Here is a 17,841-nt window from a genome sequence, read left to right on the forward strand (position 1 = left end):
GCTTCCATGCACCTACAGATTCGTCAGTGTTGCCAGTCCCAAGAAAGAAATTATCAGCCCCTTTTTTTCTACATGTGCCTCGTATTTGAGCTCATGTGTAGATCTTTTTAGCGTAAGTTTCATATTTCCTATTTTCCAGTAAATACTAGGGGTGTGCGGGACATCATTTTTTTGGTCGGGATGGGATCGGCATGGGAGATTTTTTTAATCCCTACATTCGGGATGGGAAATAATCGAAATTTCCCAAAGCTCTGAAAATCTTGAATTCTACAAGTAATTTTCACTTTAAGTGATTGTTTTTGCATTTCTGCAATAAAAACTAACAATTTGCGATAAGTTCCAGAAATTTACATAGCAGAAAACGACGAAAATTAACGACTGTTTTAAAATGCCATTCGGTATTTCTCGACTGCTCGGGATCCCGAATATTTAAAAAATATATTTAAAAAATACTAAACTTATTTTACTTACAATTAGTGAGTATGTACTATTTCCAAACAACATTTCAGGAATCAACTGTTCCCTTCATCAGGTTCCTTCTTGACTAGCGAGATCCCTTCATAGTCATGTCAGATTGAATTAAAAACATGGAAAAAGGATATAGGAATAACTATGGTAGAAAAGGAATTGTAAAAACTTGCCCAATCCTGTTAAAACTTCCATCCCCACTACCATCCTTTCGTAAAAACACATAAGTTAAAAAAGTAAATCTTCAAAGAACATTTTGACTTGAAAAGTTAAAAGATGCATGCCCACGAGGGATCCATAATGCAGGTGACTGTAATGCAAATGATGTTGCATATTCAATTTACTTTTCTAAAAACTAGGGCATGGAGATTATCCATAAAAATTACAGCAAAATGGCACTATTTTGCACTAAATTATAATTATAATTATAAATTTATAGATATATCAGATTGGTAAAATAATTGGTAATTTTACCACAAAACCGATACACCTGTATATCTTATCAACCGATTAATACCGATTAATCTGTACCATCCCTAATCATAAAACTGAAATTGAATTGAAATATTAAAACTTTGGCATTGTTGAGAAATTCAGACTTGAGTCCACTATTTAAATACATTCCTCCTGCCTTTCCATAAACATCATTACATTGTTTGTGAATAATTCTTTATCTTTGTGTAATTTTTCAAAATTAATAGATATCACACAGAGATTGCTTAACACTAGAATGACCTACCCATCATTGAAAGGTGACCCATACAAATGTAATAATTTTGAAAATGTTGACTTTACTCCACGTCTTCCATGATTTAATGGAATATCAATAACACAGTCCTTCTGGTGAGACTATTTGTTCCTAATGTGCCTCTCAGTTATCTACTGTAGGTGGCAGAAGTTGTAACAAATGGTTATGATAATGTGAAAGTAAAAGAAATATAGAAACATGGCAGTTGTTTCATGCTCAGAATAATAACAATGAAAAGTACTGCAAAGAAAACTGTAACCATCAAAATGATGGGTTAGTCCTAATTGGTAGCTAGGAAATCACCATCCTCCCAGTGTTAATATAGCCTCCATTATGCGTAGAAAATACTGTGAAAAAAAGTAATTCAAAATGGTGGTGTGTGAATCATGGGCACCCACAGGATTTTTCTCAGTGGGGAAGAGTAAGATTTCATATCTTGCCCTTCAGTCATGGAAACATTATCATCATCATCATCATCATCATCATCATCATCATCATCATCATCGTTACTTTATTTGGAAATCATTAAATGAAAATTGAATTGAAATGCTTTGGCCATATTTTCTTATACATGTTCAGTCTGCTATTTAGATAGAAACTGGACCCACCTTGCTTCCTTTCCATAAATATCGTCCACTTTCTTGATGAACAGTTCTTGGTCTTTTCGTACTTTTTCACAAAGCACAGATATCAAACAGAGACCAGTTAATTTACTGTCTTCATAGTACCTCTGATCCATGTTTTTACATGCTCAAGGGTACTGTAAAGAAGTAATAATTCAAAATTTCAAGGTGAATTATCAAGGTCAGAAAATAATTTCCTGACTTTCTGTAATCGCGAGCAGCCAAGAAATTCCAAATGATATTATTTAAAAGAGGTTAATTATTGATATTTTCTGCACTCTAAGTGTCCGAAATTTCTTGAAATTAACTGTTTTTATTCCAGATACAACAGTCAACATGATTTTCCCTTGTGAAAATGTTCTCTCATCTTTTTGTTGGACATAGCAGTTATTTGCTGTAACTGTCTGTAAGATGCACAACAATACATATTTCTGTAATAATTTTATTTGATAGTTAAGGGCACGCATCACATTATCTATTTGCGGGTGTCACTTAATACAGGGACAAGTCCCTTAACTAAAACAAAGTTGAGGACAAGGTCTTATAGAAGAATTAGACTTCATTTTAGAACTGACTCATTTTCAAAAACAGCTATGTAATTGTTAACAACGAATTTTAAACTACTTCTCTACATAGTCTCCATGTACATTTAAGCATTTGTCATAATGTGCGACGAGTTTTTGTAACCCAGCTTCATATTCCTCTGCCGCCAGTCCATTGAGAAAAGTAGTCACCCATTCTTTCAGTTCCTCATCACTATGAAATGTAAGGAAGCGAGGGATCCACCTTGCACAAATTTTCCCATACTTCAGATGATCTTCGACAATTTCATGAAGAATTGTTCGTGAAACATCAGTGAACTGTTCACTGATTTCATTCAGTGTGACGCACCGATCGTTCTTGATGAATTTGTCAACTCCACTCAGCAGTTTGTCCATAATGACAGACGGCTGCCCGGAACGCTCATCATCATGGACGTTCTCCCTCCCCAAGTTTCGACACCAGCTTCGATCAGACGACTCATCAATAACATTGTCTTCATAAACCTCCTTTAATTGACGGTGAATATCACAAGTTCACACATTCCTGGCATTGAGAAATCTGATCACAGCCCTAACTTCACAAGTAGGGTTGTTTTCAATTCTTTTTAACATTGTAAACACTTACAGAAACAATAACTACAATGACAGCACTACAAAACTTTGCACACACTGAGCAGACAGTCAACTGAAGTCATTTGACCTTGAGCAGTGGCTATTCGCATCACTAGCACTCCACATGGTACGGACGGGTACTACTTTCCGGATGGCCCTCGTATAATACTGTAACAACAATGTTGTTCAATGACTAAATATTCCCATACACTAGTTCAAAAGTGTGCTGTAAATTAGCAAACTCAGCACATGTAAAGAGAAACATGGAATGACACACAATCCCGCTAGCTGTGGGTTCAGTTGAAAGAGCCTGGTTAGTCCTCAAAAATGAAATCCACGTTTGGGTGGCTTTCATAAAGATCACCTATTAGAGGCCACAGCACAGATCCCAATTTTCATTTTGTCTCCCTCCCTCTTAGCATCATGAGTTCTATCATTCTCACCCATCTTCCCCATTGTTGCCACGATTCATTTCATTCCTGGACACACTCGTGTAAACATAATTGAAAACAATTGAATAGCACTCCAGCTCATGGTTCACACCATTTTACAGGGACGTTAATGTGGCAATATAGCATGATGTAATGGTTGCTTCTTTTACACAATGCATTTTCATTGGCTAGCTAATAACTAATGTTGTTGCCAACTGTATTATGGAAGCACTATTTCTATTATGGAAGGAGAAGACAAAGTGGTGGTGAAATATATATGTTCAGTACCAGTTCAGATGGGTTTACATGGAGTGAACAGTTAAAATACCACCAGATCCATTAATGCAATGGAAAATAATAAATTGTTTATTTTGTTTGAAATCACTCAAATAAGGAATCACTATGAAGAAATCTTCTTTGCATCATTTTGGTTAATTTTATGGATATGCTAGTCCATATTTTGCGAATTTTTAGTCCATATGTATGTACATACAAAGCCACTTGTTAGTACATATTAATCCCAGTCCTGGTTATAATGCGTCGTTTAAAACTCAACGTTACATAGAGCTGAGTTATTTAATTTCCTTGATCTATGTAAGAGCTGTGCCTCGGTGCACTTTAGCGATTTTTCTATCTGTTCCATTAGCAACACTGCTTCTTGAGTTGTGCCATGCAGCATGTGGCAGAGATTCGTGTGTCAGACTCTACAACCATTGAGTACCTTAACAAAGAAAAAAAGTAGAAAATCTACCTCTTAATGAAATGTTATGTTCTTAAGCTATATTTTGTTATGTTTGGTTTGGAAAAAAAAGTTGATGATAACCACATTATGTTTGTAACATCTTTGTCTGAACCAATTTTTTCAGTATATAAAACATGTAATACCAGTGATAGTTGTAGTATGTACAGAAGCACAAATTTTGCTTTCAGTACTTAGTGCACACCTCTTATTTAAACTTCCAAGTCAATTGTAAATTTTACATTTTTCTGGATTATTTTATTTAGAATTTGGAGAGAAGAATTTTGTGAATGATAGATCTGGTTACATTCTTGTATTTTCAAGATATAATTTAACCAAGAGATTAACTATGCATGCATAATATCATGCATCATATTTATGATAATTATTATTATGATTTGTTGTTATACATAATCCATGTGCATATCAATAAATAAATTTTTCTCTCAGAAATCCAAAATGAATCTAGAAGGCACCAGGGTTTATGGACAAAGTGAAACAATTCATCAAACAAAGTCTTACTACCGATTACAGCAAGAAAGTTTCCGCTATCGAGTGAGAAACATAGCTGCACAGAATATTCAAAGATGGTACAGAACAATTTTGCAAACAAGGAAGAAGGTTTGTATTAACAGGCATTTTCTTTTATATACTGCAATGCTAAATTTGTGTAGATAAATAAATACTTATACTATTTTTTTCTTTAATGTGAGAGGAAATTGTATGTGTCATAAACTGATAGAATCAATAGCATGCCCAGTATTTTCATAAAGGAATAGAGTTTTATCTCAAGGGTGAAATACTTTCTTTATAGTGCTATAGGAAAATCAAAAACATATATGGTGCACAATTTGCATAATAATATACTTTTCTTCACACAAAGTGAAGTTCGTTTAAGTTCGAATCCAGCTTCAGAGACGATTGAGTGTGGCAGTACACCCGAAGTGTGTAAAAAAGATTTGCGTCCCCAAGAGTTGCCACCCCTAGGCACGTGCCTAGTGGGCCTATTTGGTAATCCACCACTGGGTACATCCTGGTCCTCACGGTCTGTTATGCTGTGGGTTATTATTGTTATTCCATGTAGACAGATAGATATAATTTCCATGCATGATTATAAAATTGGGATAAATAACACTTGCAATGCATCAGCTAACATAAACCATCCAAGGTTTTGTAAGAGTAAGTTATTCTACAAATTAATGGAATTTATTGCCAACAATTATTGAAGTGAACTGATTTTGATTTTTTTAAATATATATATATATTTTTTTACGTCTTTTATTTAAGTAGCATCTGTAAAATTTTATGTTGTTGACATTCAAAAGCATGAAATATTTGTGTCAATTATGGTTGTGTGTGATATTGAATAGGAAAGAGCAAAGTATGTAGCTCATCAATTTAAAAATTTATTTAGTTAATCTTAGTATAATTATGGGTTTTATTCACCAGCAGCAGGAAGAAGAAATGAAAATCTCTAGTATACCAGAAAAGTATGTTTTCGATGATTTCTATTGGGCACAGCTTAAAATTGTAGCAACTGTCAAGACTCTAAATATGACTAACCAACATAAAACAATAATTGATTGTCTCCACGTGCTAGGTAAGTACACTAAAAAAAATTGAGGTTTTCTATAGAAATAAATGGAAATTTATGTTGAATCTATGAACTATTTCTTTTGCCTCCCTCTTTACAGTCATCCTTTCCCTCACATTCATCTCCTTTTTCCAGTAATATCTTGATTATTCTGTAATTACACCTCAATTGTCTGTATCTCTATCTCACAACTAGCCACATGTTACACAGCCCACCCCCAAATACTTGTAACAATTTATATTCTTATCCACACAATAAATTCAACAATCAAGGTTTCATTAAATTGTCATGTGATAAAATATGGTGTTTACATCAATTTTTTATTTGGCCCGACTTCTGTTTCCCACGTATATACTTTTCTCAAGCAATATTTATGTCATAAAATTTTCTAGAGGGTTGTAGACTCTGCTAGTTGAACTTCCTGTGGCAGTTCAAGTCATGGAAAGAAGATGTCTTTGCTGGAGAAAACCTGCTTGTGCTTGGTAAGTAAGGATAACAAATCTTGAAATGGGATATGTGGCTTCTTTCATTCAATGGTAAGTAAAAGGGTTGAATGAGGCACTTGTTTTCTTCCATAATGAAGAAGAGGAAGAATGTTTTCCTTTTTCCAACCTTCCATGGGCAATGTGAATAAAGTTGGAAAGATCCTTTCCTATTTATTTGAGTACATTCTTGGCAATTTAGGACCAAAATATTATATCATTTGACAGCTGCAGGATTCATATTTTCATGCTGTCTATAATAATTGTCCAGTCTCCAAAAATGCCACCACAAACAAGTACAAGGCCAATATCTCCTATATGCACTGATTGATTGATTGATTTGTTTTTCTTTTATTTAACTGTTCTGCCACTATGAGGTTGAGTGATGATATGAACTTGATGAAGGGATGCTCACAAAGAACACTCATGCCCAGGGCAGGATTCAAACCCAGGATCCCTGGCATCATAGAACTGCACACTGTGAAAACCATTCTGCTACAGAGGTCAGACAATATGCATTGCATCTACACATGAGTATTCACATATTTGGTGCACTCCATGTTATATTTTTGTTTCTTTCAACCTATCAGTTGGATTATATTAGGCTGCATTGATATTTTTCTTAGGGGAAAATCCTGCATCCTGATTCCTAATTTTCACAGAAAAAATCAGAATTTTATTCAGTTCATCAAGAGTTGAAGTTTCATGTTTCAAGATAAAATGAGAAAAATTGTTGCTAATTTGTATTACAACTTACAATGGAAATTAAATTCATGAACAAATATAAGAAATAGGGTTTATAATATGTCTATTGTAAGAATAGTACATTGAATATATGTAAGCACATGTGTGATGTGTGTGTAGGGTGGATGCACATTGGGGGAGTCATCTTAGAAGAATTGCTATCACAATATGATGGATTTCCACAATATTGTAATGGGAGAATGCATTTGCCTATTTAATAGAAATCCTCTGATATCGAAGTAACAAGATTCAGTTTTGTTTGTGTCTAGTCAGCAGTGGCATTCCTGGGGAATTGGGGGGGGGGGTGCTAAAACCCATACTTCAATCAAATGTTCTTTAGAAGAAGAATGTTGAGTATGGTCTATGAAAATATTATATAATTTGAGGCTGGGTAATGCCACTATATTTCAGCTTTCAATACTCCTGGATGCACTACAGCAAGTATGAAGCCCTAAATCCACACCCCCTATATGCCTTCATGGCATTGTGCAAAGCACAGGGGAGCACTTTACTTTCTTTTCTTTACTTTACCACAGCAAGTAGGAAGTTAATTTTGTTATCACTAAATCTTTAGTTCTTGTGAGAAGCTTTCAAATCTGCCATTAATTTAAATTTGAAGACTTATTTGACATATAATGCAATTTTATTTTCATTGCACTGATCCAGAATTAAAAGCAGGTGAAAGTTTTGAAGAAAAATTGAAATTATATTTTAAAATTTTGATTTTCCTCCAATACTTATAGTTTTTCATTATGTGTTATTGAAATGATGAATGGTATTAAAAAACATTTTAAGTAATTATGCCTGTAAAAAAATAAAATAATAAACTGAAACTTAAAAAGTTAAATATATTTTTTTTCTAAAATGACTTTCATGTAAATATGCTAAATATGAAAATTTAAGTTTATTAAAGTGTGATCTGTTGAAGAAATTACCAGATAGGCAGAATAAGAAAGCTGACAAATATGAGAAACAACAGAAAGGTAGTTGTGGTTGGAGTTAATATATTAGTATATCTTCATAGCACTGGATGATCGACTCATGTTCATCCCACCAATGTTTCTAGGTTCAAGTCTTGGCCTGCGTATGGGTGCTTCTTTGTTCATAACCTTCATAACTTTCATACAATCAATATTCAATCTTATCATGTCGAAAGTGGCAGAGTGGTGATGTAATATAAGAAAAATAGAGGTGAATAAAATTGTTGCACACAGGAAGTTTAATAAACTTAGAAGAAAGGAGAGGGGGAAACTGTTATTTGTAGGCTTGTGACTCAATCTCATTAAATAGGTACATAACACTAAAGATCAACATGTTAAATACTTTGAAACCAACTTGCTCATCAGAAATTCCAATTGAGCAAAAACTTATTAAATTCCAATCAATATCAATTTTGTGAATGTATATCAAGCTTGGAGTAGTGAAAGTGGTGTTTTTGAATGCAGAAAATGGGCCTTTTCTCACACAGTCACAACACTACAACACTACAAGTGAATGTGGCTTAAGTCTTCACATTCAAAGTACTTAATTGTTCATCGAAGAGTTTTCCAACTAGACATTTTGATATTGGATAGGAAGCAACATTTTTCTTTTAATTTCCTCATATTCTTCCATCAATGAAACTAAATCTTTAGTGTATTTAATGTGCATGATTTTGAATCTCAGGAGTTTTCATAATATCTAACATTATAAATTAGAACTGGCTGCCTTAATCACAGGATTGGCCATTCTGCCTGAGTCCCAGATGGGCTTTTTTTTTAAAAAAAACTGACAAAATTGTTTTATTATTATTATTATTATTATTTTTTTTTTACAATACATGTACAAAGTTGTTCTTCCTTACAGTAACCTATGATTATATTGAATTTCTGTTATGATTTAGTGATTTTGTCTTTATATATTTGACATTTAATTCTACTTTCCACTATTGTGGCTTACAAATAAATCAGGTATTCATTATGTTTTGTTCACAAGCACCTGGTTGCACTTTGGAGAAGGAAAAGTTCTTGTTTAATAGCTGACAGAGAGTGCAGGGGAAAAACAAGTTACCTAGATAAAAAATGTAAAACCACCAGAAATGAAAAGTCATAAAAATTGATGAATTGTCATTAAAATGTGTGTTTCTGCATACTGTAATTTTAAATGTAGCTGTTTCCCATTTCTGCAAAGTTGCTGAATAATTATTTGATGTTTTCTTTAATTATGTCTTGAATTGCAAAACATTAGTGCAACAATATTGTAAACTGGTCCAAAATTACTGTCCATCACTGAAATAAAAAAGACTGTTCAATTGCATGTACAAGTTTTGTAAGCTCTGCTAGGAATTAATTGTATGCGAGAATTTTACTTAAACTGATCACGGTTCATTGGGTCTTACAATTTCTAACATGATGTGAAATTTCCTTTTAAAAAAACATGCATGGGGAAAACTGGGCTCTGCTGGGCCAAACCTACTTAAGCAGGCATTAAAAGTATCTCATTACCAGAAGGCTTTAATTGTTAGTATGAGTTTTTTTAAGTTATTATAGTGATTTGTTTCTAGATAAACATATTACATAATTTGTATCTTCAAAGAAAATACGAGGATATATTAAAGATGCTTGCTTATAGTGCTTCCTACAGTTTCAAAAGATTGGACAGAAAGTCTGTACTTTGTATTCATCATGGAACATAACTGGCAGTTGAATGTTGGGTCTGTTTTTTTGGGCTAATTTTGCCATGGTAATAGTGGAGTTGTTTTATTGCATTTAAAGTAAATTTATTAAACTTATATCACTTGATGATAATTCGACAACATAAAGTTTTTTTTTTACAGATGTGGTAACTAAAGAATCTTCAAGACTGTCAGTAGTTCTTGCTGAATGTGGTGCATTGAAAGTCATATTTCATATTATTGAGAGTTCTAATCAGTCTGATCCATGCTTGGAAGCATTATCGTTGTGCTTGAAGACTCTCTTAAACATGCAGAATTGGGAGGAATCTGAATCCAGCGTGTGGATGGTAAGTTCCATTTTATACCATGTGATGGGTTTATTGCTTGTTGCAAAATTGAGCGTAATTGGGCCGAATATGGGGGCATGGGAAAAGGCAACACCACAAAGAAACCCAGTCCCATTTTTTTTTTTTCTTACTGTGGGATTCTATTTCCAATCAAAAGGCAAACACTCATTCCTACAAGGCAATCACAACAAGATGTACACTAATTCAATCTCTGCACATTTGTCTATTCTACTCTCATACTCTACTACTCTATTTTTATTTCATAAAAATCATAAAAGAAACATTTATTTTAACTTGCGTTTATTTTGTACTCTTTGAAAATTGATATTGAATTGACATACAAAATATAATGGTTTACAAAGTCAAAATGCCTTCAACATTTTTTGTCTTAAAACTGTTTATTTTTGTGGCAAAAAATTGATAACAATTACATTAAAATCTTTAGTGATATGTTTTCAATTATTGGCTTAATTACCTTGCTATGCATTCTAACTAAAATATAAGCCATAAAACATGTTTGTTAAAATTCGTTCTAACACCGACCTTTTACACTACTTAAAATCTGCCACATGGTTGGAGCTCTCAAAAAAGTTAAATTTGCATCTTTGGTTTTGGTTCAAAGCGTCAGAAGATCTCAATGATCAAAAGGGATAGTAAAATATTCTTGATGACTAACAGCTCAAAGCACTATAAATCACGCACTATACCGCATGCTGATTTTACATCTTTTTTTCTTCCAATGCATTTGCCATTTCATTTATTTTAACTTTATGATGTAAATACACATGTCAGTAGGATTCATAACTAATCAGGTCACAGTTCCCAAGCATTTACGATAAATTCAAATAGTTGATCAAGAACATTGTACACGCGTCTCACTAATCTGTACGATGAAATAATGACAGTTAGACATCTTGAAGAAAGGAATTACTATTCACATGCAATTTAGCTTTGTTCATTTCGAGACGATGTATGCCACACACATAACAAGAGGGGAAAATGGTTTTATCATCTTAATTTCGATGTGCATACAATAGTCCAGTACATACCTTTAGTACATTTATCATGGTTTGGCTTGGCATCGCAAAACAGCACCCTTTTTGTTTCGCAGGAATCAAACATCCATCCTTCCTTCTCTGGGACGTTATATTGGCCTTCTTTAGGAATTTCTGCTAAACAGCTTTCCGGAACATCTCTTATGCACCTTCTACCTGGCACAAGAAGCTATACTGGCAAACACCACAAAGACTGCTGACTTTTTGAGACAAAACATCCTTCTTCACTTTATAGATAATTCTTCGTGTCTTCCAAAAATCATTCTCATTTGATGAAAAATCCACGTAATCCTACCACGTAATGCACAGTAGAAGTAAATGAAGGCATTATTCCCAAAGAAAGTCATTCTATACACAAAATTTGACAGGTCCGCTTAGACTATCTGGACATATCGGCTGCACACATATACATACGTAACTGTATGATAAACAAGGCTCTCGCTACTCAGAGATGAGGTCGACGTGCGTAAGCTGAAGGAATAGGAACGACTGTTTTTGTTCTCAATTGGGAAGAGTTAATTTGCCGGCAGTGCTAGAGGGCGCCAGCTAATGGAGTGCTGCACTCTAGTGACTAAAAGAGGAGCTCGAAGAACAGGGCAATGAATCGAAGTTGCTGCGAAAGCAGAAATTTTCCACGGGGAAATCTCTACATAATGTTGCAGCGATGATGATATTTTGAGGCACTATTTGTGCTAAATCGTCATCGACGTTACAACCAGCAAATCACTTGATGTAGAACAATTCATGTACTATTTGTCTAGAAAGTAAATGCTTGCGTTGCAAGCAAAACTTCAAAGATGAAAATTGTTGAGGTCAAATGTATGACTGAACACATTATTCCCACCTCAAGTATTTTGAAACTAAGATATTCTCTTTTCTGGGAGTTGCATCCCAATAATGTATTCCATAAGGATCTCCATGGATGGCAGAAGTTAAAAAATTGTAGCGGTCTGGAAAAACAACTACATCTGAAAGAAAATCAGTGAGAAGAAATACTAGTGACCAGTGGTTAAACAATTCCAAAACTTACATGATAACCAAATAACGACCTACCAGTAGAAGTTGTAGGTGAGTGGTTGTTGACCTCCATGGTGGAGTGTTTAGCACAGTGCACTACGATGCCAGGGGTTCTGGGTTCGAGTCCTGGGTAAGGCATGGATATTCGTGTTTGTCAAAAATGAGAAAAAACCCTGAAAATTGAGAAAAACCGAGAAATGAAAAATTGAGAAAAAAGTGAATAACGGGGGACGCTACCGCATAGGGGTATTCCTTTTGAAAAAAAAAAAGTGGTTAGTGTTAAGGCTTCACATTCTTAAGGATGTGGTTAGAAAGTGTTTTTTTTTTTAGTTGCAAATGAGGCTCCACATGTGTGTGTGTTCGAATCAGCATTTACACTGTGAAACTTTTTTTTTAATTTTGTAGCCACAGATTCTTGAATACATGGGATGCAGAAAGTTTATATCACATGCATTTTTATTCCATGATTTCACCTGCTAATATCGAAAAGCACACTTCGTAGCAAAATCTTTTTACACTTGCAGACCAAATATAGCTGTCAGATCATACCTACTATCACTGTGATTATAAATTACATGCCTCTATATCTTAAACTTAAGGTGATTTCGAGTTTGTTGACACAAGTTTGTATTGTCACCTACAAATATGTTCAATTTAATCTGTATCTAAAGACATATTGTTCTGGAATCCTAGAATACAGATGAATTACACATTTATAATTTTCGCTATTCTTATATATAGTTACAGATTTTACAACACAATTATAATGATAAGATCTGGAATACTTCGGACGACTTATATAACCAACTATATTCTCAGCTACTACATTTTTAGTTTCAAAAAATTGAAATCTGTTTAGTGTAAATTCTATTCATAATTCAACCTATATTTTTTTTAATAACAGCTCAAACTTTTGACCTGGTTGCTGAGAATTCCACATTAACGTTCAACTATTTCTTGATCTTGAACGAAATGCAAAGCAAGACCTGTGTGTCTCATTCACATGCCTTTTCACATTTTGTAAGAGGTTTTATATGACGTAGTTACTCTAAAAAACAATTACAGTTTTATTAAAAATAACAGTCGTATAATTAATTCCATCGTAGGTATACACTAGTTGGCACTGCACTGTAAAAATAGCTCTGCCTTTGATCAGAAGCGAACCCAGGACCATTGGCACATTTGGCAGTTATTATACCGAATTGACTACAATGTCACATTCAAAGAGCATTTTATTTGCCTACTTAGGCTTCTGTAGAAAAAAATATACGACTTTATCTGTTATTAGACAAAAAATGTAAGTTTAGGTATTAAGTGGAAGAGGGGATGATGCACAGAAAAGCCTGTTTTGTCCGATTTTCATTTCACACACAGTTAGTTAGTTCTTCTCTGCTTCAAAGCATAGCCTCCATGATATGGCGTCATCCCTTCCATGACGTGGTTCCACAAATGAAACCTTGTGCGGTGGAGAGATGAGTAATTTTGTAAGCAAGTAATGTAACTGTATAAAGAGGGCATGGGGGGGGGGAGGTGATGAAGTTATTTCAGTTTTTAAAGAACGTTGGTATGTAGTTAGGGACTGATGAGTGCAGTGATACAAAGTCAATATCATCTTTGCTCACTGCATGCATACAACACCTGAAACTACACAATTTTTCAAGGTATGAATCAATATAAATCATTTATTATTTTAATAGAAACTGAAGAAATATAAATGGCAAACTGAAAGAAACATCACTTTATGAAATTACAGCTTGATACTGGGTTATTAACAATTCCAGCAATAATGCCTGTGTCTGTGTTTGGATTTAGAGGCAAGATTTAATAGCACAGTAAACCAATGGTACACTAAGCATAAAATATAGTTCCATCAATTCCATGCAAACACTAGTTTTGAATAATACACTGTTTATTGTTTTTATTATTACATTTATTTTATTCGTCTCATTTTATGATTTCAAATTTATTAAAGTAGTTTTGTTTGTATTGAGCAGTTTCAAAACTATTTGCAATTTGTATTAAGAGGTAAAATCATTTGTCATCAAATTCACAATAAATATTTCACAGACTTAACATTATTTGGCATTCAATCTTTTAAGAAAAGGTGCTGAATAGATAGAATTGAACCGAGGACCCTTTGTGTCATGAGTAGGTATTGTAGTGACTGGACCATACAGTCATTCTTGATTTTTTGCTTGTATGCTCATACTCATGTCTTGAAACCATATTGCACTATTTTATCTGATATTCATAAAAAATATTGCAAACCGAATATTACAAATAAACTGGTGTTTTTCGAAACTACGAAACATTATGTTTTCTTGTTAACTCTAATCATTGAATAGGAGGAAATTGAGAATTCGGTCACAGACAGGATAGCCCATATCGTGTATGATTCAACAGTCTTACTTACTGAAGCCTGTGAGCTGAGCATGCACAGTTCAACAATTGGCAAGCATTGTAATCTCTGCCTGAGACCACAATTCACACAGTTAACTTGAAGGTTCTCTCAGAAGCATGACGTCATCCTTGGTTGATTTCCAGTGGAGTGCCAAGGAATTTGTAAATGAGGTGTATGGGTTTTCATGGCTTCTATTTTTTAAATTTATTTATTTTATTTTTTAAGAATTCTATACTTTGCTCCTCATAAAAAATCTAGACATCAGATCTGCTACATGCATATTTGTACACTTCTGTTCAGAGAAAGTGGCACACTCGTTTGAATTGAAGTCCAGCTTTGTGTCTGGTCGTACAGCCCAAGGAAGTGTTCAGAAAGCAGCAGTGTTACTTACTATCAATCATTTTAACCACATGCAGGGAAGTTTGTGTCTCTCAGACTCAAAGAAAAGGGTTAACGGAAAGATTGCAGCGTAAATATTAATTAACTGGACTGTCCACGCCTACAATCAAAGTAATGTAAATGTGAAAAATTCGTGAAAAATTCATTTTAAAAAACGCATTTTTGACGTTAGTGATGAAGTGGTTATCAGAATGCATTACATTGCGAGGGCCCCGGGTTCGAATTTGACCTGAGCATGGGTATTCTTTTTGAATCTCTCTTCATTGTCGCAAGTAGCCGAAAATGGAAGAATAGCAACACTAAATAAGGAAACGAAAAAAAAAAACGCAATTAGAATAAGCGAGACGGAAATAGTGCTGTTGTAATTCCTGAAAATTATGCAAAAAAAAAAAAAAATTACGAAAATAGTGTTAACCTAGTCCAGGAGAAGGCTTGAATAATAAAATAAAACTCCTTCCCCCTACTCTTTGGTAAACAGAATCCCAAAGTTGGCACTGAATATGAGATGGGAAAAATAATAGAAATCCGAAAGGAAGAAGAGTTTATGTCACATTACATGAGAAAAGGTACCCCCAACATCAGTCATCCAGGCTATTAAAAATAAGTCAATGGTTGTCCTCTCATTTAACTTTATCAAGTAAATGGAATTTTTGTAAAATAAAAATTGTCGGGCTTTACTTTTTTTACACGTGAATGTTGGTTTCATAATGAAGCACAAAAATTGAATTTAGGTCTCAGTGCATGAGGTACTCTTCTAGGAGGCTTAGCAACTGTTTTTTACATTTAAATTTATTTCTATTTTTAATATACCTGCATATTTACCTACTCCTTCAAAAATATTTTGGTTATATTGAATGAGTTCATGTTTGTCATTTGCAGATACTGGGTTAACCTTCACCCTATTTACTAGATTTAGGCTGACACATGCATTTACACCTAGAATTCTTTTACACTGCTTGCACTCATATTTAACCACTCAGACTGGAATTTAAATATCCCACTTGCTGAACCTCAAGCAGCATTTAAATTGCTCAGCTTTAGCATTTTCTGGTTGTAACAAAGGACTATATTTTTAAAACTAGATAATATATTTAAATCAACTTTTCAGTTACTCATTCACAATGTACTCTATTCCGTTTGATGTAATTTTTGTGGTTTATGTATTTTCCATGTATTGTAGATACATCTTTTCCATCACCATGATGTGTGAAAGTAATTAACCTCCCACTGTCATACAGCTTCACAATAACTCACTGTCCCAGAAATTTCCTTTTTGAATTTTTCCCTCTTCAGCTTCATTATTTGCAAAGAGATTAAGTTCTTCTTGCACACATTCAGCACTAGTGAAAGCCAATTCAAAACTACTAACACTACTTCCATCTTACAAGATTTGTTCCAGTTCCAGATCACTTACTGGTTGTGACAAGGCAGCCATTGTAAGATTTGACTTTCAAAAACAAAGTTCTCTGCAGATGGCAGTAAATGCCTACACTCGTCTAAGCAACTGGTTAAAACAGATTATTTCTACTGCCAATAGATTGCATGTGACAGCAGTTTGAAGATAGCCATGCATCAAATATATACGTGTACATCAAACTGCCATTAGCACAGAATTCTGTGAATGTACTCTTCACAACTTCTTATTTGATCGCCCTGAAACAATTCTAACTCCCGAATTCATAAACTTAGCAACATTACACTTCAGCGCCAGCTGAGAGTAGCCAACTTTGAGTTGGTCTCTCCACTAGGCGAAAACCGCTGTGGTGAGAGGTTTTCAATTTCGCATATTCCATGAACTTAGAAACTATAACTTGCTATTATAATACACAATAAAACAGAAATAATAAACTGGATAAAGAATTTTGAGGAATTTTTACGATTCTGCTTGCTCGACTTTAAATCAGAGGAGTTTCATACACTGAATGGAACTTTTCTTCACCTGGAGGAAATTGCCATCAAGTTTGTGCAGATTGAAGCAAATTTGTGAGGAGTTTATGCGACATTTTATTTACATTACTTTGCATAATATGGAACAGTTCTCAAAAAATAATATTTTTCACAACTTGTCCAGAAAATGGGCTTGGAAGATAGGAAAGTGGATGTTTTCATAAAAGTCAACTTGTTTTAAGGGCATATTTTAATGCTTGAAGCATTCCCCAGCTATCCTAAAGGCTCAGCAAATATTCTCCACCTAAAACGTTCCACTTTACACTACACTACACCTCTAGAGAAATATGTATGGCTTCATCTCTCAAATCGAGTGCTTAAAGTAACGTGAGCTGTGTGGTGTAGGGGGATCATGTTTACCTGCAGAATGGATGGTCGTGGATTCAAGCCTACTTCTTTGTAAAAAAACTTTTACAGAAAGAAAGTGGCCTTGGACAAAAATACTTAGTTACATTTCTTGGAAATTTCCGTTGATATTTATGCAATTCACGTCCAGGATTTCCAGATGACATTTTAGTCGTAGTAAGGAAAATGTAACTTGGAATGTGCAGAAACATGCGATGTAAAGTCTGAAGTGGATAGTTTCAAACTTTGAATATAGCATATAATTTGTGGTTGTATCATGGAAAATCCGATGTATATTTTAGGTCCCCAGTGAAGAGCACAAAGAAAGAATATCGTATTTGTGTGTCTGTGTATTTGTATTGTATGGTCTACTTTATGCACAGATAGGCTAAATGGAACTGGACCTACAGTTTAAACAAAAATCTGAACCACTGTGCAATGAGCCTCCACTGGATATAAAACCCGGGACACCTTGATTACAACATCCTGTTTAAGAACATATATTTATGACATTTAAATTCTTAATGTGTGTTTCGACAGCTGAATGAAAAGGAAGTTCTTGCCAAAAATACTGCCAATCACTGAAAAATCAAGAAGATGAGCTGAAACATTCCTCGAAGTATGCATCGCATAAATATTTACAGCGATTTAATATAATCTTATTCTAATATTACATTATTACAACACTTCGTAC

The 17,841-nt window shown here is 34.1% G+C and overlaps 1 protein-coding gene across 2 annotated transcripts in view; it reads left to right on the top strand.

Moving 5' to 3' along the window:
* Positions 1 to 17,841, top strand: part of LOC145984454 (uncharacterized) — a 92,516-nt gene that overhangs the window by 53,361 nt on the left and 21,314 nt on the right. The window contains exons 5-7 of one of the 2 annotated variants that reach the window (XM_083118114.1): positions 4,614 to 4,784; positions 5,613 to 5,763; positions 9,799 to 9,983. In XM_083118114.1, the coding sequence (XP_082974240.1) occupies positions 4,614 to 4,784; positions 5,613 to 5,763; positions 9,799 to 9,983 (507 nt within the window). The remainder of the gene's footprint in view (positions 1 to 4,613; positions 4,785 to 5,612; positions 5,764 to 9,798; positions 9,984 to 17,841) is intronic. The other variant, XM_083118115.1, reaches the window with a different exon arrangement.

This window comes from Lepisma saccharinum, chromosome 2, assembly GCF_977018435.1.
Source record: "Lepisma saccharinum chromosome 2, izLepSacc3.1, whole genome shotgun sequence".
Taxonomy (NCBI): Eukaryota; Metazoa; Arthropoda; class Insecta; order Zygentoma; family Lepismatidae; genus Lepisma; species Lepisma saccharinum.